The sequence below is a fragment of the Sesamum indicum genome, linkage group LG3 (genome assembly GCF_026168435.1).
Source record: "Sesamum indicum cultivar Baizhima isolate 11 linkage group LG3, ASM2616843v1, whole genome shotgun sequence".
In the NCBI taxonomy this organism is placed as follows: Eukaryota; Viridiplantae; Streptophyta; class Magnoliopsida; order Lamiales; family Pedaliaceae; genus Sesamum; species Sesamum indicum.
This window is the reverse complement of record NC_142659.1, coordinates 19107680-19133459: the sequence shown is the minus strand read 5'-3', so window position 1 is coordinate 19133459 and position 25780 is coordinate 19107680. Positions and strand designations below refer to the sequence as shown.

The following is a 25780-nucleotide window of genomic DNA, read 5'->3' as shown; positions in this document are numbered from 1 at the left end:
CACAAATCTGCCTCCACCGACTGAATCAGAACCTAAGTTGGCTCTCATACAAACTGTCACAAGGGTTTTTGATGAAATGAAATTTTTACACCCACTATGCTACCTAGCTTCACACAAGCTAGTAAGCCTTCCCATTACACACTATTACTCGTGTATGAAATTTAAGAAGTAAATATGGAATCACCCACAAAGCATGCAAGATAGCCAGAATTTGCAAAATTCAAGCAACACTACATATTACCACGGAAGCCAACCTTATATTTTATTTCCAACAATAAAATTAAAAGGACCCCAAGCTTATACACAATGGATCACGTCCTTCACCCTCTCAAAAAATGTACAAGCCATGCAAAGCGAATAAAGTACAACATGATTGGAGTTGACATCCCCCAACTGCTAGGAAACTCCAATAGAAAACTGCCCACAATAGGCCGACTATCCTAAAACATGTTTGCAGCCACATTCTGCCCTATAAGCAGGCAGTTATCATCCCTCAACTGCCTATCACATACTCTGCACACATTGCTTGCTTGCCTAGGGTACATCTCATTGCCTAGACTTAGCCATTACTGACAATCGTCAATCCCTGTCAGTCATGCATGTATACCTTAGGGCCATCCGTGCATACTGTCTGCCGACATTCCTAGAAAACTCGCACATTTGGTGTTTCTTGTGCACACCGTCTATAAGTTTTCCAAGAAATGTAACACGAGTTCTGCTTACGGGCACTTGTCTGCTGATTGTCCCTCACAGATAGGCACTTGACTCACCCTTGCACCTGCATGCTTACGCATTTGCCTGCTGACTTCTCGCAACGTCCAGCAGGCTGCCGAGACACAAGCCCACGATGCCCACAATATACTAAAACTGACTAACGATGCTTAAGGCCTGCACATTCACCTACCATGCAGTTTGCCGTGCACTATCACCCATTCATTCCTCAATCGGGCAACTATGTACCATATGCTCCCTATTTGCCCGGTGTCACGGTACCAACACCCATCAACAGTTTGCCAAAACCTTTCTAGTCTCACATATGCCTTTTGCCATCCACTGCCAACACTATCTGCTGAAGCTAATGTGCATGCTTGCCGAAATACACCGAACGACCTTTCAAGGGATTTGCATTAAGTCGTTTATGACTATGAATCATGGTTATGCATTTTATAATAATCATAAAATATGCTTCCAAGGTCTTGGCTTTAAAAATGTTCCAAACCAAAGGATCAATAGGATGAAGATATCATTGATCTCGTGGAGGTTTACTCACAAGGTTAAGTTCTCTAGAAGGGGAATGACTCATTTCATGCACGTTGGTTTAGAGACACTAGTGCATGTGAGGGTGTGATCATTAGGAATGTGTGCACTAAATGGTTCTTTATTGGATGAGAACATTAAACCTTGAATTTCCTGGAACGATAGTGCAAAATTAGTCCTTATGACTTGAGGGATCATAATAACCTTATATTAGGTACCTTTTACTTTTATTTATTTCCTGATCATCTAGGTGATTATAAATGGGATATTTTCAGTACAAGCTTATCTAATATAAAGGTTAGTGAGTGGCACGCCAATGACACATCAACATGATCATTAAAACAGAAGATGCCCTATGCTCTTTACTATTTCTAATTAATAAATCCTTGGCCAAGGTATCACGACAACTAGGTGTAGGATTTCCTTGGTTAATTGTTCTTAATAAAGAAATGGAAGGAAGTGATGCATAGTATTTGACTGAACAAGGTCTTAATTTACTATACATGCCGTAGACTCAACTGGAAGATAATTGATGATAGAACCTTACTTGCATGGTATTCACTATCTAAAAGTTCTCCACCTTCACTTAGACATAGGGCTTTATGGCGTATTGCTGGATGCCAATCATGAGTAATGGGTGGGTTAATTTCAATTTTATTTAATTACTATAATTTATTAAATTTGACAAATCACAATGCTTGTGAGCCCATGACTATCATTAACATGAACCTAAGGGTTACACCCTTAATCGAAGAAGTTCACCTTCATTGGTTTCAATGAATTGAATATTGGATTATTTTTTTATTAGTAGGATTAATCTAAGCTATTTAATATAAGTATTGAATTAAAGGTATAGAAAAATTAATTAAAGTAGTCAATTATTCTTAAGCTAAACTAATTTAATTAATCGTGTGAAATATTTTGTTGAATTAAATTAATATATGTTAAATTGGCTAAACAAGTTCAAGGAAAAAGAGTCTATAATTAATTAATGAGATCAATTAATTTACTCATCGATTAATTTTGTAGGACAAATATTAATTAATAAAATTTTTGAAACTTCATTAGAATAAATTAAACAGGATTTGACTTTGTCCATGGACCAACCCATAAATATCCTGCAAGACAAAATATTATTTTGGAATATATATTTTGAGAGAAATATATTAATTAGAAGTTAATTTGGCCTAGAAAAAGAATTGAAGTGGAAATAGGACTTCAAACTCATTTGCCAGCGGTCGTACTTGATGAAATAGGATTCCACCCTATTGAAAGGATGAGTGGTTGGCCACTGTATATGAAAATACACAAAAATTCGGTTTACGGGCATCTGAACTCAATACTTGTCAATTTCAAGGTGTTATTCCTTCATTCCTCCGAGAAACCAATGTGATATATACCTTTTATATAGTGTATATGAAATAGAAATTCCATCCTTGTAATTTATGGAAGTTGGAATTAATGTGTTGGAGAGGAGATGTTTATTGTTTTGGACACCAATTCTTTCACTACAAATGTAATAAAGAAGGTTTTTAAGATAAACTGTAATGTTGAGTGTTATGTCGTTGATGGTTTAAGCGGTTGGGATAAGAGAATCGAATGTTTTGAAACACGTTCAAGTTACAAAGGATAGTGATGAATGTGTAGAAAATGTCTCATACACTCTCTACATTATCTCAACCACTCTTTTGAATAATTCAAGAAGTTTGAGAAATTTTCACATCTTCGATGAACCCAAAGAAATTGTTTCTAACTTTAAATCTTTGAAAACTTTAGCAAATTTGAAGAAGCGACTTTGTTTTGGTGATGTGGACACGATGTTGTGGGGAAGGAAGGGGGAGGAACGCGGAGGGAGAAAGAGAAGGAGAGCGGAGGCGACGAGAAGTGGAAGGGAAGACGGAGGGACATAGGCGGTGGAGAGAGCGGAAAGGGGAGGCAACAGAGGGGGGAAAGGGGATAGGGGCATGACGACAAGGGGGAAGGGGAGAGGGAGAGGGAGAGGGAGAGGGAGAGGGAGAGGGAGTGGGAAGAGGGCGATGGCGTGGAGGGCGGTGACAAGGGTGGATTGGAGGGGGGAGGGGATGGGGTAGCTGGTTTCGGGATGACTATAAATAAAGTTATAAATGTATTTTGTAATTAAAAATAAAAAAATAAAAAAATATGAAAAGGTCGTGAAATACACGAACTCGTATGAGGGATTTTTTTGCTCCATTTTTTAAAATACATGAGGGTAAATTATTATTATTTTTTTTTATAATTTTTTTTTTTTTGCATTTTTTGATTAACATATAGAGGTGAATTGCATTTTACCCAACTTTAATATGTCACTTTATACAAATATATTTAAAAATAGAAAAAACTCCTAGTCGGGATACTTTGAGTTCGAGCTTTGAGCACGAAATTCCATTCGTGTTTGAAACAATTCGAATTTGGATCGAACCTTTTACTGAGCTGCAGAGACTCGTATTGCAAACACCGCGTCAGAAGAGCTACTTCTCGTTTAAGGCTCATTACCAAGATTTCAAACTCAATCAGGCGTAAAAGTCACCTCATCACAAATTTAAGCCACAAGAATTCGAATCTATTTCCACCATTTGAGCGCGTCGACTCGCCCCAGGAAATTTCCACGACGCGTTGATCAACTCTTTTACAATCTGGAATGAGCAACTCTCGCACCCTGCCTTCCTTCAAGGCTGACTAGATCGCACTTCATTTTACTCCAAATTCATCCTCTGGCAGAAGAATCATGGCTAGGGTTTATGATAATTGGGAGAGGCTGGTGAAGGCAGTGCTTCGGAGCGAGCAGAGGGGTGGCCACCAGCGAACCCCCAGCGGAATTGCCGGCGCCGTTCCCGATTCTCTTCAAAGGACCACCAACATCAATGCAATTTTGCAGGCTGCCGATGAGATTCAATCGGAGGACCCTAATGTTGCAAGAATATGTAAGTGAAAACACAATGGGTGTTAGTAACAAAGTTTCTTTGTGTGTATTTGTATTTTTATGATTACTTTTTATTTCTATTCTTATGATTCATGTTTATGCATCCTGTACCTAAAACAATCTATTTGTTTTAGTTACTCTTGCTAACGGGAGGGAGCATAGGATTAACGAATGAGTTTTAACGTTTCATTTAGAGTAGTATCTGAGACATGATATTGTACTTGGAACCTATTATTTCCTGGCTGAGAGTTTGCATCAATTGTCTTGAAGGTGCAAAAGCCAAAAACAAAAAAATAAAAAAAGAAAAAAATCTTTTCCGCTGCTGTGGAGACTACACTATGTTGAGTTCATTTCATTGTTATATTAGGTTCTATCGCTAACATACTCTAGAGAAAATTCTCTCGGGTTATGCGAAAATGAAATTGTGTTTGGATGAGCAAGTTGGAGGATTTGACCAATTTTTATTAATATGTAGTTTTGACATTTTTATTCAAGAAACTATCTTTGGTTTACGTGTTATTTAAATGCTTGATCTTAAATTTCAAATTAAGAACACATTTTTTGTTTCCTTGTTACTTAAATCTGAAATAAATAACGTTTTCTGAATGAGATGCATTCTTTTGAAAATTAGGATGTAGGCTTTTGGAATGGGGAATGAAAATTAGCGTGTAGTCTGAAAATAGGGTTGCTCTCTGCAAATGTTTTAAGCAAAGTTCCTTGAAAATGTTCCAAACTAACACATTCATTTTGGGGAAAGAATCCTAGTTTAGTTTCTAAATAGCCCACAAAACCAATACATGTCTAGGCAGCTTTCGATCTGCCATGATATCCACATCTGTAGTGGGAGTGTGTTGATGAACAGATGAAGATTTTATATCTGTGGTAGAACTTGTAGCCAAGGTGGATGCTAGCAGTAGTTTTGGAGGTGTTGTCTCTCATGTTGCTTTATGTGTTCTATGGAGGGTTATATGTGAAGGCATTTCCTCGACTTAATCTGGCTGTTTCTGAAGGCGGGCTGTGATGTATTGACACTGTTAGTGGTAATTGTTGACATTCTCATTGAAGATATGGTGCACTAGGCTTTTGTAATCTTTGCTAGTTATATGTTGGATGTGATCGTATCCTTGCATTCTTTAGTTGCTACTTATATGTTGGATCTGATAGTATCCTTGCTCTCTTTAAAGACTATGAACTGTGTCATGTGGATGGAGGGCTCCGGTTCTTAAAAGCTAAGTGTTGTTTGGTTTTGTTTTCAAAGGCACATTTTCAATTCTATACTATTTATTGTGATCATGTTTGGTTGGGCTTCTTTTTTTTTGTGGGATTAAACATAAACTTCAAAAAATCCATTCTATCACTTCTCTTTTCATGCCAAAAAAAAGAAAAAACAAAACAAAAATGCTATTATAAAATATCACGTCTTTTGCATAAGTAACTATCACAAAACATCATAATCCTTATATCACGTATTTTCGTATAAAAAGCTATCTCAATACATCCTAATCCAAACATATTTTCATTCTTTCACATCTTTCCGTTAGAATACCCATCTCAGGAGATTCTGATCCAGAAATATTTTCATTTTTCTCATAAAACCCAGTGTAAAACCAGCAACTGACTTAGCGTATTGAAAATTGAAATTGAGAATGAAGACAAAAACAAATCAGGCCAAATTATTTGTCAAATTCTTGTAATGAATTCTTTATTTTTATCCACCTTTGTTGGTTCCTTCATTCCATTTCTTTTAAGTGGTTAAACTGATCAAATATGGTTTTGAGGTTCTATATGTTTTAACAGTCTCTGGCAGCTGAATTTACTTGTTGATTTTGATATTGTAGCTATCCATTGATTCAAGAGTTTTAAGTTTAATTCTTGTCTTCTTGGCATTTTTTTGGTTCAAGTGTGCGAGCAGGCATATACTATGGCCCAGAATTTGGACCCTAACAGTGATGGTAGAGGTGTTCTTCAATTTAAGACAGGTTTAATGTCTGTGATCAAGGTACAGTAACAGTTATCATTTGCTTAATGTGTTTTATTTGGCTGGCTGAAGTAAGCTTACGTATGCTGGGTAATCTCACAGGAAATAATGGATTCCAAATATTTGATTAGAACAAAAAGTTTTCCAATTCCATTGACATTTGCGATATTCCATTTCAAAATAGAGAATTCCATTTATACCATATATGGGCTTCTTTGATCTGATATTAAGATACTTTCTTAACGGGCGGTTTCTTTGGATGCTTATTCTTGTTTTAATGATTCAATGGTTCTGTTTAAGTAGAAGTCTTTTAGCATGGAATTTCACTGTCTGCTGCAGCAAAAGCTTGCCAAAAAGGATGGTGGCAGAATAGATCGTAATCGTGATATTGAGCGATTGTGGGAATTTTATCATCAATACAAAAGGCGGCACAGGGTGGATGACATCCAGAGAGAGGAACAGAAATGGCGTGAAAGTGGCAATTTTAGTAGTAATATTGGAGAGTGGGTCTTCTATGCCAATTTGTTGTTTTTATGTTTTACCATTTGTCCTTGCTAATGCTACTTTAATCCACATGTGAAATATTTATTCATGTGTATCAGTGAAATATGATGTTCAAATTAACAAAACTTGCGTTCGTGCTTTGTGCATATACAGCCAATAATGTATTGGTGGCTGTATTACATATGGCATTTGCATGGATAAAGTATTTGGTATTTTTATGTGCAGGATGCGAATAAAACATATATTTTTAGCAGGGCTTTACATATGGTACTAAATAACCATATCCTAGTGTTACAACATTATTATTAGTTATGTAGTTCAATATTTTACTGATGCTCTATCCTCTGTAATTTGATTACTCTAGGTTATACTAATTGCTCTCTTTTCCTCTTGCCATCTGTTCTGCCCTTCCTGGAGAAAAAGGAAAAAGAGAAAACAAGAATAACCTTTCTCTCTTAGTTTGCTTGTACGCATTTTTATTATTACCCATATAACCTTTGTGACAAAACAAATTATTTTCTGTTTCTACATGATCTGTTATTAGTTATTATTTTGCATGTATTCTACTGAAATAGTTATTATTAGTTATTATTTAGTATGTTGATCCTACTGAAATAGTTTATTGTGCCTGCATAACAAGCTGACTTTTTTACTTGTGCTTGTCTTCCTCTTTTAGCTTGCAACTTAGATTCTCAGAAATGAAAAAGGTATTTGCTACACTGAGGGCTTTGGTTGAGGTGATGGAGGCACTTAGTAAAGATGCAGCTCCAGATGGAGTAGGAAGGCTCATTATGGAGGAGGTATTGCCTGTCTACTTTCCATGTTCTTAGTTCATATAAGAACGGAAATATATTCTTATCAATGTTTCACTGGTAATCAGTCATGGTTCTCTTTTCCTGCATGTATGTTAGTAGCAGATTTGTTAAGACTATGAACTCTTCTTAATGAAGCATGCCAGTGAAAACTAGTCCATTTTGGCTGATTTTGTTGTTTGTTGTTACAGTTAAGAAGGATTAAAAAGTCTGATGCAACTATATCGGGTGACCTCATCCCGTATAACATTGTCCCTCTGGAAGCACCATCCTTAACAAATGCTATTGGATATTTTCCAGAAGTAAGCTGATATTGATCATATATATGTACAGATACATATATATGTCCCTTTTCTTATTTTGTCAACTTTTCTAGATGTTGCCTGAGCATCCATAACCTTTGTAGTTTGATCTTTTACTCTATGAAGATGTACCATTTTGTCCTATTTTATTATTTTATAGGATGATCTTGTTTCTCTGCGGAGTTGTACTATTGATAACTGAGGCTCTAAGCTTGCCTATCTTTAAAATCATAATCTGTTGCTGATGGCTATGTTGGCTTTTCAGTTTTTACTTTATATTTTTATTCTTGCCTGGAAAATCATCCATTGGTTGAGGCTGAACTTAAATGATAAGTGTTCTTGAGCTCTTATCAACACTGTTTACCTTATAATCTGTGCAGGTCAGGGGGGCAATATCAGCGATAAGATACAATGAGCAGTTTCCTCGGCTTCCAGCTGATTTTGAGATTTCTGGACAGCGGGATTTGGACATGTTTGATCTTTTGGAATATGTATTTGGGTTTCAGGTTCTTGTTCTTCAACCTTCTCTCTTTGAGTAAAATTGTCTAGGGGGGTTGGAGATTTCCTTTCTTTCTGAGTTTAATGAAGTTTAAAAGTTTGTTCATAGGTTCCATTAACTCTTTCCTATTTGACGGAGAAAAGGAAAAGAGTATAGAGTGTGGTTATCATTTGTTTCTGAATGAGTTTGCTAGCAGTTTAATCATCTGGAAAGTTTTCTAAATGAATGCTGCTTGTTTGATGTGTGCAAGTTGACTAATATATGCTATGGCCTCTAATGGTTTTCATGATTCTTGATTTACAATCTTTCTTTTACTGATGTAAGTCTTTGAACCTTGCCTATTACAGAAGGACAATGTAAGAAACCAACGTGAGCATCTCATTCTTGCTTTAGCCAATGCACAGTCCCGACTTGGTATCCCAGTTGATGCTGATCCAGTGAGTTGCACATTAGGTTTTACTTGTTGGACTTGGAGACAGTCATAGGTATAGAACTATAGTAGTCTACAGCTAATCGTTTTGCAATATATTCTGTTGCAGAAGCTAGATGAACGAGCTGTAAGAGATGTCTTCTTGAAGGTCCTGGATAATTACATTAAATGGTGTAGATACCTGCGGATACGCCTCGTATGGAATAGGTTATTTCTTCAACATCCTGCTATCTTTTAGTTGACAAATAACCAGCTTCTTCGTTTCTTCAACATCTTGCTATCTTTTAGTTGACAAATAACCAACTTCTTTTCAATTTGTTCCTTTAGTTTGGAAGCCATTAACAAGGACAGGAAGCTTTTCCTAGTTTCCCTGTACTTCTGCATATGGGGCGAAGCCGCGAACGTCCGCTTCCTTCCTGAATGCATCTGCTATATATTTCACCACGTATGATTTTAATATACCTGCGTGTAGGATCTTTATTCTTTGTTGACCAAATATGTCATATCTTTTTGAAGTGTTCTTTATAATTTCTCTTTTAGTTGGAGAACCTTTACTTTTACATATTCATGTTTCGATTGATGAAGTATTTCCTTCTTCTGTGTTGGTTGCGTTGTCCAACTATTTTTATCTTTCCTTCGTCTTTCTGGTTTACTTTTGCCAAACTTTGATTCTTCTTTACAGATACTTTTGCCGTTGATGACCTATCTGCTCAACTCATTGCCGTTTCTATTTTTCACTTGTTATGCAGATGAAATAGACTTGCTTATTAGATTAAGTTACTGATGCACTTTCTGTACTTTACTTAGGCTAGACCTCTTATAAAATTAGTGTAAGTTTTCAGTATACCTTTTCTGTTCTTCTTTGGCTAAAAAATTTATGAAATTACTTCAAGTTATCAATGTATGATATGTTGTTGCTGTGGGTAAATATCTAGAACATGTATGGATGGAATTTTACATTTTCTAGTTTCATCTCCATATTTGTTTGCATGGCTTGTCTAGATGGCAAGGGAATTAGATGCAATTCTGGATCACGGGGAGGCAACTCATGCTACAAGTTGTATAAGTGAAAATGGTTCTGTGTCCTTTCTGGAGCAAATCATTTGTCCCATATATGAGACCTTGGCAGAGGTGAGTACATTTGTTGCATGCTTGCTCGTGACAGTTGTGTCTCACCTGGCTTCCTTAACAGGTGAGACATAATGTGCACTGTATTAAAATACCTGATGGAATTATTTCTTGGGTTTGTTATATGATAGTCTGTTGTCTAAGTTCTTGTAAAATGCATAGAATTTTTCCACTAAACATCTTAGGATAATGCAATATTACCTGCTTAAGTACCATAAATGGTTTCTTTTGGAAATTCTGGATGCAAATTTAACCCTCAAGATGCCTGTCTTTCTCCTTCTCTGGGTATCTCTGTTTATCTGCAGGAAGCTAGCAGAAATAATAATGGGAAAGCGGCACACTCAGAATGGCGGAACTACGATGACTTTAACGAATATTTCTGGTCTGTTTTTCATTTCAATTTTTTCTAACTGATGCTTTCGTATTTCTTTTTATCTCAGATATCACATCACTTGCAGGTCACCTGCTTGCTTTGAGTTGAGTTGGCCTATGAAGAAGGATTCTTCATTTCTGTTGAAGCCTAAACCTAAAAAAGGAAAACGGGTTGGTCTTGGTTATCATTTATCATATTTATTTGTATCTCCTTTGTTTGTATATAATTAAAATGGCTATATTGTCTGTATTTGTTCTGTATATTCACTTTCATTTGTTGTTTGTTCTCAACAACAGACTGGCAAAAGCTCATTTGTTGAGCATCGAACTTTCCTTCATCTGTATCGGAGTTTTCATCGTCTATGGATCTTTTTGATTGTAATGTTTCAGGTAAAGGTTTCAACTCTGTCAAATGTCATATGCTCCACAGGGCAGTCCATTTCTTATTCGGTCATCTTGCTTTGTGGTTGACAGGCTCTTGCTATTGTGGCTTTCAACGATGGAAAACTTAACCTTAATACCTTTAAAAGAGTGCTTAGCGTTGGCCCAACATTTGCTGTCATGAATTTTTTAGAGAGTAAGCCGTCCCATTATCTGATGTTATTCTGTCCTCGCTGCCCCAACTTACTAATCTCGTACTTCAGTAGTTTGCCTTGCCTTCCTGTTTTCTTCAGTGGGGCTTATTGTTTGTAATATAGGTTGTTTGGATGTGCTACTAACTTTTGGGGCCTATACTACTGCCCGAGGCATGGCTATATCAAGGCTTGTTATCAGATTCTTTTGGTGGGGTTTGAGCTCCGCGTTTGTGCTTTACGTCTACCTGTAAGAGTATACTCTTCATATAAATACTTGGGTTGCTTCAATGCTTATACTAGTTGCTTATGTAATAACATGGTTTCAGGAAACTTTTGGAGGAAATGAATACAAACGCCTCAGATTCAGTCTATTTCCGGATTTATGTCCTAGTATTGGGTGTATATGCTGGTTTTCGTGTGGTTCTTGCACTGCTGCTCAAGTTCCCTTCATGTCACAGGATCTCAGAAATGTCTGATCATCCATTTTTCCAATTTTTCAAGTGGATTTATGAGGTATTTGCTCGTCTATTGGCACATGTCCAGTATTGATTTTCAGTAAATTTCTCTATCTATTTTCAGAAAACCAACAGAGGAAAAGGATACCGGTAAAAATATAGAATGGAAGAGCGATACTGGCATCTCTTTTTTGCATTGCCTATGTCTTTATAATCAAGTTGACCCTAAATGATCAAACTATCACCTTCCTGCTTGAGGTTTTAAGTACAAGTTGATGGCTCCAATGCTTTCTATTCCTGAATGGGTCTTTTTTCCATGATTCAACAATCATGAGTTTCTTTTTCGTCCAACAAAAAAGGATTGTATTTTGCACTCTTCTTTTGTAAACTTAACAAGTTTCAGATCCTTTTGCTGTAAAAACAAGAAATTTTTTATGCTGAATTGGACTCCATAATGATAAAATAAATATTCGAATTACCTTTTATTACATGATTATCTGTACATTAAATCTTGTGATAACTTCAGGAACGCTATTTTGTTGGTCGTGGACTTGTTGAAAGGACTTCTGACTATATAAGGTTTGCTTCTGTTTTTCTTGAAATTGGTGCATGTTTTCTCCTTGACACCTCCATGTGGGTTTCTCACCTATAACTGAAATCTCATTTTTTCCATTGCTGTGCTCAATAAAACTTTTATCGATGTTTTCCTACGTATGCACTGCCATTATTTGTAAGCCAATCTACGGTGAGGAAACTGGTGGTTATGCTTTTGTACAAAAGCATACCACTTCACTTCATTACCTTTATGTGCATTAGAATCTATGTCCAGAGAAGTTATATGCTTCAAAATAAGGATTGGGCTTATCATGGTGGTGACATGCTAGTGCTGTGGTTTGTGTTTATAGTTCACCATACTATTACTGCGGTGTTTATTCTTTCTGCCTGTGCAGCTACGTGTTTTACTGGCTGGTGATCTTTGCTTGCAAATTCACTTTTGCTTATTTTCTTCAGGCAAGTCATGATATCGTGCTGTTGAAATATTTATTACTATTAGAATGTGCATTATTTTTTGTCTTGTCTGAATCAGTTAAGGTATTCTGTGATGGCAGATTAAGCCACTAGTTGAGCCAACTAGGATTATCATAAATCTACCGCGGCTTCGGTATTCATGGCATGATTTGATATCAAAGAGTATGTTCTTCTTTTCTCAGTTAGCATTTCCCCCTTGCTTGATGGTAAGATCTACAGGGTTGGTTTAGTGAGAAATCAAATGCTTTCTTTGGTATTGTGTCGTGTATTATTAAGAGGGCTTAAGTGTCCCTTCTGACTTCGAAAATAAATTGCACTTGATATTATGTACCTTGTAAAGAACCAAAATGTATTGTGGGCTTAAAAGATCTTGGTTTGGATTTTAGAGTTTTCACTTTCATTGTTATGATATCCATCTGAGTTGCTGGTTGGCTGAGATGTCCTTGATAAAGATTTCTTCTACAGAAAAGCAGCAATGATGGTTATAGCATTTTTTTACGGTGAATCTAAAATGGCTAGTCTAGATTATAAATCATAGAAAATTCATCCGCTGACTTCTTGTTTCCTGTCAGTTGTGAAAGAAATAACCCATAAGCTTCTTAATTTGTTAATTGTGGAAAACTTAGTATTCCCTAGTACTTTGTTTTTTTGCAGTTCAATTGTTAACCCTGCTCTTGTCAGCAGTCCTTGTCAAATTCCCCTTTGTTTTGGCTGTCCATGGAGTATCACAGTTGTAGTTTCAATTTCTCGCGCACAAACAACTGGAAAAATGTTTATTTCCCTTTTTGAGTTTCCTTGAGTTAGGAAATTTTGATTCAAAGGATCCATTAGGTCTGTGACCACCAAAAGATTGGCTGATGGTCAATCCTGGCAATGAAACTATTCGTTTAGTGCTTGAAGATTCTATGATTTAAACCACTCCAGCTGTTTACTTTCATGGCTAGGTAAGTTTTTAGACTGACTTGTTCTGCTGTTTTTCTCATACAAATTGATTTTGGACAGAAGATCGGAACTCTGTGTATTTGAACTTGATTTCCCTGTGGGTTCTTACATACAAACGACATAATCTCTCTAGGAGTGAAATATTTGTCTTTAAGATCTTGCCGTATAATTCAATTTTACAGGTGGAGTTATTTTTTGTGATCAATTTGGTTGAATTTTTGGACTAGAACCTGATGCTGTCTTATTTTATTTTGTCACAGATAATAATAATGCATTGACTATAGCTAGTCTGTGGGCGCCGGTTGTGGCTGTGAGTGTTTCCATTTCCTTTTTTCATGCATATGCAATTGTAGTGGTCGTTCTAATGCTTTGTAAAATAAACTATGTGGCATGTATGTATTACTGTACACCTGACGAGGAAAAGTTTACTTGCTACTCATTTCCACCAGGAACAAAACCAATTGCTTCTCTCTATGGAACACAGCGCATAGAGTAGAGTTATGAAGAATGGAGCTTGTTAAATTTTTTCTGGCTTGAGTCTGAGATTGTTTTAAACTTCTGTGCTCAAACTCTTGAACATTTATCATGCTTCACACCAGGTCCCATTGCCAAGAGTTGCAGAATAAAATGGCGAGGACATTACCAAACACCTTATAAAAATCTTACAAATGGAAAGAAAGACTAATCAACATATACTAATGTTTATCTCATCCCTGTAGCATATTATCCAAATGAAAGATTGTAAGTGTATAATAATAGGTATCTCAGTCCTGGTTGGACTCAATGATTGTGATGTTGTGCTTTAAGCTTCAATTGGAAGCAAATCCACTGAAATCATATTCTCGCAGCTGCCATTATCTTTAATAAGCTTCCCAGACTACCCACCTAATCTATCTCCTATTTTGAATTACAAAGACTTTAATGAGGCTAGTCAACATCACCGAACATCATATCTCTCATCAATCTTATTGTTATCATCATAAGTAGAGTCTTGATCCCCTTCCATGCGAACATTTCTTATCAACAATTTTTCTGGTTTCTATTATTGTTCTTTCTACTGTAGACATACATACTTGTAATAATGATTGTTTACCTACCAATTTGATTTGAAGGAGCTAATGCAGCATTATTCGATTATTTGGTGGTTTTGCTGATTTAGTTTTCATGCTCCAATGACCATCTAATGGTTTCTTGGAACCGTTCCATTGCGCTGCTGATTTCATGTAGCCCTGGCTATTTTCAGCTCCACTATTGTCTTTGTGCTTCTTTCTTTTAATTCGAACCTTTTCTGAACTGCGGTGCGGTAGGAGACTTTTAACGAGTTCTGCAGCATGAGTGCTTCTTTAATGGATTAATAAAGTCCTCCATCCTATCCTGCTCTTAGGTAAAGGCAATTTGCATTATCAATTGACAGAAGACCTCTGTTATAAAAAACAAGAGTTGTTGTCTTTTGTCTCAATCTTGAAACATAGTCTGAACATAGTTTGAGGACATGATTTTTATGGATAAGCTTGTTTTCTATTTCCTCTCTATCAAAATTTTAGACTTACCCCTTACATTAAGTTGATTTGAATTTCCTGATGCACGTCTTTTCGATACCAAGTCCACTACATTCATCTTTTCACTCTCAGATCCTTCTTTAAATCAATGATTCTCTCTAGTGTGGTTAATTATTTGTAGAAACCCAGCGCATAAATTTTTAATCTAGGAACTCTCATCTCACCTTCACTCTCTTGTCTGTTAGGCACACATGACAGTACCCCAATTATGATAGAAATCTCAATTTCCCTACGCCTGTCTGCGTTATTTGGACTATCCAGTTGCATAGTTAGAAAAAGGCTGTCGGATTTGCCTTTTTTTGGGGCGCCAGGACACCCATCGCACACCTGGTTGAATCTCAACCTTGCTGGGCTTTTTACAAAATAAACCTTTTTTTTTTTTTGGAAGAAAACCCTAATCTGCGCCTTTTCTTGTCCGTCAAAGGCAGTAGTTCTTATTTGTCCTATTCTTTTGTGTTTTTTCCTTGAAAATTTAGTAAATGGTTGATTACTTTATTTTGATATTGATATATTTATTGTTACAATGTCATAACTCAAGTTTCTTGCTATCAATATAAGTCAATTTCCTAAATAACTGAACTTATGGTTTTTCTTGCCATAATATTTGTAATGATTTGCATGCTTCTTTAAACTTTGGGTTAAAAGATAAAATACCTAAGTTTGAACATGTTGATCTTGGTAATTAATTGTAAAATATGAATTTTTTTATGCAAATATACTATGATGAACCATGGGCCTTTGACAACTATGTCCAGTGGCACAAGGTGCTGGGTGAAGGCTTTTGCTTGCCTGCTTGACTAATTCTTCCTCTTTATTTTATATGGAGGAAAAACTCCAGGGGTTGCATCATGGCCTCCACCTTCCTTTTGTGTTGCAAGTTTCTTGAGTTTCCCAAGGTCTTATTGCCAACTAGCATAACTAGTCTATTAAGAATTCGGTGCATAATTCAACTAGCTAAATAAAAATCAAGCAGCATGTTCAATGCTGTGCATCTCAACTTAGATACTGAGACTAGGAATTCAAAAACTTAAAACTACTTCTGTTCAAAATACTCTTCTTGGACTAGATTTCATGCTCACTGGCAGAAGCTCAGTTTTGAAGTGTCCTGTATTCCTATTGATAACTAAGTGAGCACTTTTCTTTATTCTGCTGCAACTAATGGGGCATGCTGTCCAATATGTTTGGGGTATAAGATGACCGTATCTCCTAGTCGCCTAATGCTGTGGTGTAAGATTCATATTTCTGCAACTCCTGTAGCATTTGAAATTTATTGCTAGCATTAGTAATTCATTTCTCTAACAATTCCAATATTTTTCCTTGTCCTGGGATGTTACTCTATATGCCTATTGTTTATATTTCAGGATTTCATTTATGATATATGTGGTCATGTGTTCTATTTTAATTTGGATATGCATTCCTTCCCCCTTGACCATTTGATCTACAGATTTATCTTATGGATATTCACATCTGGTATACTCTGTTATCTGCAATTTATGGTGCCGTGATGGGAGCAAGGGCTCGATTAGGCGAGGTATTGACTTTAGTCTTTGCCGTCTTGATATTATGTGTTTAGTGAATGCGCTGTAGATATGTATAGTAGTTCACTCCTCATACTTGTATATTGTAATGTTCAAAATGCAGATTCGATCGGTTGAAATGGTGCATAAGCGTTTTGAGAGTTTTCCAGAGGCTTTTGTGAAGAATCTTGTGTCTCCACAGATCAAAAAGTAAATATAAGAAACATCCTTTGTTAAAAAGACCCTAATTGGTAAAACCTGGGTTTGTATGACCTTTTCAATTGACGTTTTAATCATTATATTTCTAGGATCCCATTCGAAGCACAAGCATCTGAGGTCAGTTTGTCTGGAACAGCTACCTTTTTTTTTTATAATTGAAGTTAGCGTGTATTTGATACTGAATTTGATTGTAGATACCTATATTTCTGCAAACTGGTTCATCTCCCCACATTAGGTGGCATTTTGGTTTCTTTCCTTCATGAGTTTTATACGCGCATGAAGTTTGATTTGGTTGTTTCAAGTGAATTTGTGTGCTTTGACTTGCCAGCAAAAGAATGAATGACCTTCCCTTCTCTGTATCAATTGATTATAGATGGCAAAAGACAAAGTCCTTCCTTTAAATTTTAAATCAAGAGTGCAAGCATTTCTTTTCTGCTCTTATTGAAATTTGCATTATCACATCATGCAAATATTTGAATGCAAGATTTTAGATCAGCATTGTAAATACATAATTATGTGAGCAATGACGTGCATGTGCTTATAGAATTCCTATCTATTTTGTCTATCCTTAATTTATTTATTAGAGACTCCGTTTTCGTGATACTAAATTATGTGGCTCATTTCTTTGTCGGTCAATATAGTGCATGCGCAGTAATTATAAGCCAGTGGTCCATGAATGTAGTTTCTCTAAAGATAATTTTGGTTGAAAACAGAAAAGTATGTTCGGACTTGGCGAACACATCCTCAGTGTTGTGCTACCTTGGTTCTGCTTGTAGAAAAAAGAGTTAATAAACAAGAGTATTACGGAATTGATCTGCGTGATCATAGATAATTGACAAGAAGAATCTATTTTCTGAAGTCTGAACATGAAGTTAATCCACGTGTCCTGAAATTCATTTTGGCAGCTGAAGCCTTCTTGAGCTGATCTTTTTGAAGAATCAGAAGAATTTGTGCCAAAATAACAGCTGACAAGACATCCCTAGCACTGTAGAGCCATAAATTTTTGGGTTTATATTATTATGTCTCAAGAATTAGTAGAGTGGATTGATGCCACACTAATTCCATCTTAAGAGAAATAAAGATTGAAACTGATGCTGGATGTGAAATCACTAGGCCATTGACCAAAAATCATTGGAGATGGTTTCATGGAAGATGATATATGGGATCTTGAAGGGTTCTAACATATGTCAGCTAATGAACGGTATGTGGAAACAATAACTTGCAAAAATATAAGAGAGTAGATCAGGAATGTTCGAAACCTAGATTGGGTACAACTTCAGGGCATCAATCTGAGAATTGGAATTTTGTCACTGTTGAAGTTGTTTGATATCCGTCAGCTGATGAATATCACTGTAATTCCAAATAGAGGATATGACCTATGATGCATTGAAATCCTTCTGCGCAGTGCTGCAGATGTATTATACCTGGCAAGACGATTTCGACATATATCGATAAAAGAAAATTCCTGCACGGTTCCAACACATCACTGACGTGGTTGGGACTTGTTGCTGCATTATTGGGTCTTTACTCTCCCTCCCGTTTTTTAAAGGTTTAAGAGCTGTGACAAATTAGCAAACAATCTAAGATTTCTAAAATCAATTGAAAAAAGTAGTGTTAACGCTTCTAATTCAGTCTCTCTTTACCCTCTCAAATATCTTAAGCTAGTAGACTGATGTTTTCCTCTTTCTGATCTCATACTCCAAGTACGACAAACCCAGCATTACTTAATGTCTTTATTCTATTTGCATCAATGTCTTTGTGAATCTGTAATCTGTTACCAATTATACAAGTACATGCGTGTTTGTAAATATATATTATATACATATATCCCTCTTAATATTTTTTATAATTCTTAATAGGTAAAAGTACATTATAGTTGTGTCCAACATTTCCTATATTTCCATTTTTGTGACTTAATCGTTTTGTGCCTGTTTTTCTGTCCACGCTCAATAAGTCACAACTCCATCAATTGATTCCAGTATTTTGTTTCAACTAGTACTGAACTTCTTTTTATGAAAGATGAACTGATCCTACTATGTCTTTAACTTCTGATACTATTAAAAACATTAAAGAACTAATCTTAATTTGCGGAAAGTCTGCTGTTCATGTTACTCTAAGACAGTCTGGACTTCAGTACCAAACTACTGGAACCATACAAACTAATACAGATATCTCTTCTATACCTAATTTTATTATATCTTTTTGCTTCAATGATGGGGATAATTAGACTTACCTCTCTTCTGATATAGCTAAATTACCAATTCTTGCTATGCGTTTGTAATTTTAAAAAGGGGAAATTGCACCTTTGGTGCCACATGATAGAGGGTGTTATACATTTGGTCTCACAGTTTACGGGCTGAGCACATTTGGCACAAATAATGCTACACCCATGACGAAAAGGGCAATTCCCCTTTTAAAAACCTTCTTACCGAACTTCTCTTACTGTTAGATTTTGCATGGAAAAACGATCACATTAGTATAATTGTTGTGAGTTTTCCTTTTTATCTTTGGCTGAAGTCTATCCTCATGTTTTGCTGACAAACCTGAAGGGCTAGAAATGTAATAATTGTGTACATAAAGGGGAATAATGGTAATAAGCATTAAGAAAAGAATATAAAAATATAAATCTTTACTAGAAATTTGGTCCTTTGGAATTGTTGGTTCCTATTTGTGTGCCAGGACAGTTATTGAATAAATGGATAATTTTATTATTTTTTAATTCTAGTTCCAGCACATCTCAGTTTTGAATTTGGGTTGGGTTTTTTATTGACGCAAACTTAGAGTGGTGGTTTATATAATTGATAAAGATGGAGGGGAGGAGCTGGTAATTTAGGTATTTCAGAGACAAGGTAAGCATAATTAACCTTAAAGCTAATTTAGTTGGTTGCTGTAATTATTCAAAAGTCAAAATGGTATTGTTGAGGCTGGAAAAAGCATCTTTTGGCTATCAGATTTTAAGAAAATATTCTTGTCTGTTGTGCATTTGCGTCTTCTTGGTACTTATCAGAAGAGTGTGGTTTGATTAAGGATAATGAGTTAACTACTTCAACCATACTTACTTTTGATATGTCGGACTTTGGGAACCATGTGCTATCCAGCAACTAGGAAGTTGTAGAATGATTCCTATAAATCACATATAAGAATCATGAGTTATGGTGTGCTGTCATTAATATCGTTCCAGCGCTTAGTATATCTGTGTAATTTCTATTTGCAGATGTGACAAATGCTCTTGAATTTTTGTATTCTTTATTTCTCGCTAAACATTTGGCTGTTTCATCTGTGAATTGGATATTGGTTTCAGACTTCTCATGATAATAACAAGGCCTATGCAGCCATGTTTTCCCCATTTTGGAATGAAATAATCAGAAGCTTGCGTGAAGAAGATTTTATTAGTAATAGGTAAGTGGTTATGGGCGTACTTGGTTATGATCATAGTATTAACTTTCTTTTTTTCTAAGCTGAACTATTTTTCTGCTCGTGTATACATATATGCTTCAATTCTCATAAAAATTTCAGGGAGATGGACTTACTTTCTATGCCAAGCAACACTGGAAGTCTGAAATTGGTTCAATGGCCACTTTTTCTTCTAAGCAGTAAGGTGGTGCTTTTTTCACTTGTTTGCCTTAGATCTTAACTAGTAACTACCATAATTGCAAATGGATTTCATTTTAGTATGCATAGTTCTCAGTAGTCCCATCATTTTTTGTGTTCAGATATTGTTGGCTATTGATTTAGCTTTGGATTGCAAAGACACACAAGCTGATCTTTGGAGTAGAATCTGCAAGGATGAGTACATGGCATATGCTGTGCAGGAGTGTTATTCAAGTATTGAAAAAATTTTGCACTCCCTGGTTGATGGAGAAGGAAGACTTTGGTATAATGTCTTTACTTTCCAGGAGGAACAAATTTTTGTATCTCTCAATTCTTGTAGAAGTAAGGAATATTCTTCTTTTTCTGACTGATGTTTTTTCTGGTTTCTTTCATGGCAGGGTTGAGAGGATATTTCGTGAGATCAACAGTAGTATTTCAGAAGGTTCGCTTGTCATTACGTTGTCTCTTAAAAAGCTTCCGGTGGTGCTCTCCAGATTTACAGCTTTGACTGGGTTACTGGTATTTTGTTTTCCCTCTGGTAAAATTTATCTCCATTTTATTGCTAGATCTCAGATTCTAATCTGGAAATTGGTGCATTTCCTTCTTTGAGATCTGAAATTTTTTGGTTGAAGAGTATGGACTTCTGAACTGGCCTACCATTCACCTTCGCCACCTACTAGTACTAGAATTACTACTGCCACTGCCATTACTACCTCCAATGTTATAAATAGTAGTAACCAGAATCGCAATAACAAGAACAGTAGCAAGTAAAAAATACAGATAAAAATACAAAGTTATAGCAAGATAGAATATTCTATTGTTAACTAAACAATTCAAATGGCAATATTTCTAGTAGTCTGTGAGGAGTTGTAACCTTTTATTGTCTATGCTATGTACATCTTGTCTTCCGTAATCTAGTTGACAATACTCGGTGTACATATAATAAATATTTCAGATGTGGTGGAGTTTTAAACACAGAAGAGAACTTGGAATATTTTAAACTCTGTTGGTTACTCTTTCATAAGAATATATCCTGTAGATTCATATTGCGTATTGAGGGTTATTAATGATGTCTTCAATATTTCTTGTGCAAACTTAATTGATACACATTTTTTATTGTTTTATGCTAAGTAACCTCCTCAAAAGGCTGGGGAACTCTCATGGTTTAACCGAGTTTGCTGCTGCTATATCTTTTGTTGTTCCGTTAGTTGCCATTCCATTATGTTTTCTATTGGTTCTGTTTTTTCCCCCCACTCAAAACTACTGATGTGATTCTATGTCACATTATGTCTAATTTTTGGTAGTCTGTCTAGGTCTGAATTGTTATTGGTTACTTCAACAACAATTATATTGTGCTTGGGTTCTCTTTCACTACTACTAGATGATTGTAAACACATAAAATGTATATAACAAGTTCATTTATGATTCAAACATTCTCTTGCCTTTTCTCATTTGTCATTATGCTAACTCCCCTTTATCCTTTTCAGACTCGTGACCCTACTCCTGAACTTGCAAAAGGTGCAGCTAAAGCTGTGTATGATTTTTATGATGTTGTTACACATGAGCTGCTATCATCTGATTTGAGGTGAAACTGAGTGGAAAAATTTCCCACATTCTTTATTTAAATTTTCGAATATTTAGTGATATATATACTTTATTTCTCCAGGGAACAGCTTGATACCTGGCATATATTGTTGAGGGCTAGAAATGAGGGGCGCCTCTTTTCACGGATAGAATGGCCAAAGGACCCTGATATTGTAAGCTTCCATAATTCTGTTGTACTTCATTTGACTCTTATGCAATGAGGCTGCTATTAATGGCTTTTTTCTGGAACAGAAGGAGCAGGTGAAAAGGTTGCACCTACTTCTGACTGTAAAGGATAGTGCAGCTAATATACCCAAAAATCTTGAAGCAAGAAGAAGATTGGAGTTTTTCACTAATTCATTGTTTATGGACATGCCACCAGCTAAGCCTGTTTGTGAAATGATGCCATTCTGGTATGTTATTCTTTGGCATTATTATTACTACATTCATACTATTATTATTTTTATGATAATATTATGTTTATCTTTGTGTTACTTGATTTTCCGGTTTTGCCCAATAATTCATCCTAACTTTATGTTGGCTTGAGATAGTGTCTTCACACCGTACTATAGTGAAACGGTGCTTTATAGCAACTCTGAGTTGCGGGTTGAAAATGAAGATGGCATATCAATTCTTTTCTATCTCCAGAAGATTTTTCCGGGTATGTTGCTTGTTTCATAGGTTATTGTTCTTGGATTAAGCTGTATCTCATCACCTGCTTTCTTTAGTTAATTCTTATGCTATCTATGTCTGCAAGTAAATGATGGATTGCTAGATGAAGTATGCTCGCTGAGTGTATTTATAAATCTTCCCCCTTTTAACATCACCTTCTAAACGGCCTGAGGATTAGTTCGAAATGTTGAGCTTTGCTGAAGTTTCTCTTCGATCTGCTTGGAAAAGTTGTTTATTCTTTGCGGCCTAGACCTTGTTAGATTATTGCCTGCCTGCTATGTTAGCATATGAATCAATTTTAGCTGAGTGATCTTGTCTTTCTGTATGCATCTGTCCACAATGAGACCTTGTACTACCCTCTGCCTCTAGCCACCGTTCTTGAATTGGAGGGAGAGGACAAACGCTTAACGATCTTCTGCTGTTGCTTTCTGGACCAACTGATTTGTCAAGTCTTGCGGAAAAAATGGTGTCTTCTTTAATGTCTATTGAATTGTATTGCCATGGTTTGCTCGAACATAGAGAACCCCCGAGAGTCGCCTCATTCTTCTTCCATGGGTTCTGCATGTGAAAGCAGTATAGGTTCATTATATTCTTTTGCTGATCAAACATCAAAGGATAATTACTGATGTATTTACTTAATTGGCGTGACTTCTCTCATCATTTAAGCATATTTGTTCTGTCTCCATGACAAATGTGACTATGGATATAAAGGCGTCTATAGCTGCCTTTGCCACTTGGCGACACACTGTAGCCTGTGGTTTAGTTTGTTCTCCCTATTAACTCCATGGGTGTATTCTGTAAAGTATCTATTTTTGGATTTATTCTGCTTTGGTATACTGAATGACACTGTGCTTGTGGTTTTGCTTTAGAAAATCTGATTCTGGTGATCCCTTTTATCTACATAGCAAAAATGTGATTAAAGTTGAGGAGGTTTGTGAGGGAATGGTAATTGGCTAGGTACATGTTTTGCTGGATGTAAAATAAATATTTCAGAGGGTTTAGTTAGTGATCATATTAACCACATGGCTCCTCTAGCTGATTGTAGGCATTGAACTGCTGCTAGATATAACTTATGATGGTAAACTTATATTCATTCTGCAGTAAGATAAGGCCGCTCCTCTTCTTAGGTTGACCTCTGATTCTAACCTATATGTAGGATGGAAGATTGGTTTATCACATAGTATGCTAGAATCTTCTTACTATCTTTTCCTCTTGAGAATCTATCAGTGTGTTTTAGACTGTTGTTTGGCACAACAAAGTAAAGGGTCGGATTTGGGTTCATTTCCTTCTCTTATGAAGGATGCCTCACTTCTATGCACAATTAACCTGAGAAAAAGTTCACTTTGTTCAGTTGCATTTGGCTGGAATAAATTATAGGCCCAGTCCTTGACACTTAATTCTACTGCAATTTTCAAGCTGGTAACTTGTTTTCTCGAAAGCACTTTCTTGTTTTAAAGCATATTATGCAGTTCATATTTGTCTGATGTCTGCTAATAAATTGAATTGCCATTATTATTGCATTTACCAAGTTAGTCAAGAACGGAGAACAGTCATTATGGAATCACTTGCCATTTCTTTGGATGTTTTTCTACTCAGTCTACTTTTGTTACCACTTAGTTTTCTTAAATTGCTGGCGGTGTACCCAAGAATCATTTTTGCTGATTTTGGATTTCGATACTACATATGAGAACATATCAACAAAAATTTTCCTTGGTTCCTCATGCTGACTTCCTATGTTGGCTTTGAGTTTCCTCTTTGTTATCCTTTGTTTAAAATTCTTTGAAATAGACATCCAGCCAAGTGCCATACCATCTCCTACTTTAGTCCTTTCTGATTCAGCTGCAAAAGTTGGACTTTTAGCATGTGGAAGGATCTTTTCCTTACTCTTCATGTTTCCCCTAGAGTCTTAGGCCTTCTTGATTATTTGATTACTTAGTTCTCCTAATCTTCTTCACCAATTAAAGGACCTTGAAACTGTCATATGATAACTGTTCTAGATTGCCTTTTTTAGATTAACTTTTTAAGTGATCCAAACTATCATATTTTCTTCTATTTATTTCCCTTTTCTCTTCTTTAATCATGATTTGTTGATAGATTTTTTATTTCTTTTGAGTTGGATTGCCCCCACCTTGGAATCATTAATGAATCAAGGCTTGAACCATTTTCCTTGTAGAATTACCTTTTCACCTAAAATTTTAATATGTTAAAAAGGAGAAAATTTATTGCTTAGCATGCATAATACACCTTCACATGTCTGTGCTATTCTCTTTTTTTCTTTTTTAAAGATTTAGCGCGAGAAAACTCTTTTTCTTAAATGTGGCGATGAGATTAGAACTATGAGTTCTAATTTGGGATGGCTACATATGCCATCTCATCTAAAAAAGGTTAAGTTATTGGAGAGGAGAGTGCTCCGAAATGAGTAAAATGTTAATTTGTTTCTGTAGTACTCGATAATCATTGTATGTCAAAAATGATCAATCAACAACTTAACTTTTGAAGGGCTTCTATTGGTAAACAATGTATATTGAATTTGGCGAAACGATTAATTGGCACCATAACTCTTTACACCCCCTTTGGCGTAAATGTTAATTGCATTTGTTTAATTGTTTTCTGTCAGCCCACTTATAATTCTCTTTTTCTTTGGCTTCTGTATGGTTTGTCCTTGTAGACTTCAATTCTGAGTAGTGAGTTGTTACTTTTAATTTGAAATTTAGATGAATGGGAGAACTTTTTGGAACGTATTGGCCATGGTGATGGTGGTGATGCTGAATTTCAAGAAACTTCAACTAATGCTTTGGAACTTCGATTTTGGGCATCATATAGAGGACAGACTTTAGCTAGAACAGGTCTACAGAACTCCTTAAATGGCTGGTTCTTACTGTTTTAACTTTCAAGTGGAAAATTAGGGAATTCAGATGTTTTTTCCTCTTATGAGCTGTGACAGTTACTACCTTGGGTATTATGCAGTGCGTGGCATGATGTACTATAGAAGGGCACTCATGCTGCAAAGTTACTTAGAGAGAAGATCTCTAGAAGGTACTAATTCTATCATGGCAAGATCTTTTGGTGTCCTGAAATCACAATAATCCTCTGTTAAATGCCTTCTATTTTGCAGAGGATGTGTCTTATCATACAAGTTTCACAACTCAAGGTTTTGAGTTGTCCCGTGAAGCACGTGCTCAAGCCGATATAAAATTCACTTATGTTGTTTCCTGCCAAATTTATGGCCAACAAAAGCAGCGGAAAGCTCCAGAGGCAGCTGATATTGCTCTACTGCTACAGAGGTGGGCATTTGATGTTGATTCATATTTAATGTTCTCTCTGCGTATGAGGCATGTGTATTATCGTCTTGCTATCTTACTTTTGTGTGTATAGTTTCTTTTTTTTTCAGTGTTATATCCTGTACATTCTTCT

At 35.9% G+C, this 25780-nt stretch overlaps 1 protein-coding gene across 1 annotated transcript in view; it reads left to right on the top strand.

Moving 5' to 3' along the window:
* The first annotated feature begins 3603 nt into the window (after positions 1–3603).
* The window catches only part of GSL8 (glucan synthase-like 8), a 37259-nt gene continuing 15082 nt past the window's right edge, over positions 3604–25780 (top strand). Inside the window, exons 1-34 of the mRNA XM_011074684.3 lie at positions 3604–4199; positions 6100–6197; positions 6516–6679; positions 7357–7480; positions 7684–7794; positions 8175–8300; positions 8641–8730; positions 8833–8930; positions 9051–9168; positions 9726–9854; positions 10157–10233; positions 10310–10394; positions 10521–10613; positions 10698–10800; positions 10922–11045; positions 11125–11311; positions 11780–11832; positions 12204–12264; positions 12363–12444; positions 13485–13534; positions 16228–16314; positions 16425–16510; positions 16609–16636; positions 19821–19918; positions 20036–20117; positions 20233–20393; positions 20509–20629; positions 21598–21695; positions 21777–21867; positions 21947–22107; positions 22246–22355; positions 25081–25212; positions 25334–25402; positions 25482–25650. Coding sequence (XP_011072986.1) covers positions 4004–4199; positions 6100–6197; positions 6516–6679; positions 7357–7480; positions 7684–7794; positions 8175–8300; positions 8641–8730; positions 8833–8930; positions 9051–9168; positions 9726–9854; positions 10157–10233; positions 10310–10394; positions 10521–10613; positions 10698–10800; positions 10922–11045; positions 11125–11311; positions 11780–11832; positions 12204–12264; positions 12363–12444; positions 13485–13534; positions 16228–16314; positions 16425–16510; positions 16609–16636; positions 19821–19918; positions 20036–20117; positions 20233–20393; positions 20509–20629; positions 21598–21695; positions 21777–21867; positions 21947–22107; positions 22246–22355; positions 25081–25212; positions 25334–25402; positions 25482–25650 — 3662 coding nt within the window. The 5' untranslated portion in view covers positions 3604–4003. The remainder of the gene's footprint in view (positions 4200–6099; positions 6198–6515; positions 6680–7356; positions 7481–7683; positions 7795–8174; positions 8301–8640; positions 8731–8832; positions 8931–9050; positions 9169–9725; positions 9855–10156; positions 10234–10309; positions 10395–10520; positions 10614–10697; positions 10801–10921; positions 11046–11124; positions 11312–11779; positions 11833–12203; positions 12265–12362; positions 12445–13484; positions 13535–16227; positions 16315–16424; positions 16511–16608; positions 16637–19820; positions 19919–20035; positions 20118–20232; positions 20394–20508; positions 20630–21597; positions 21696–21776; positions 21868–21946; positions 22108–22245; positions 22356–25080; positions 25213–25333; positions 25403–25481; positions 25651–25780) is intronic.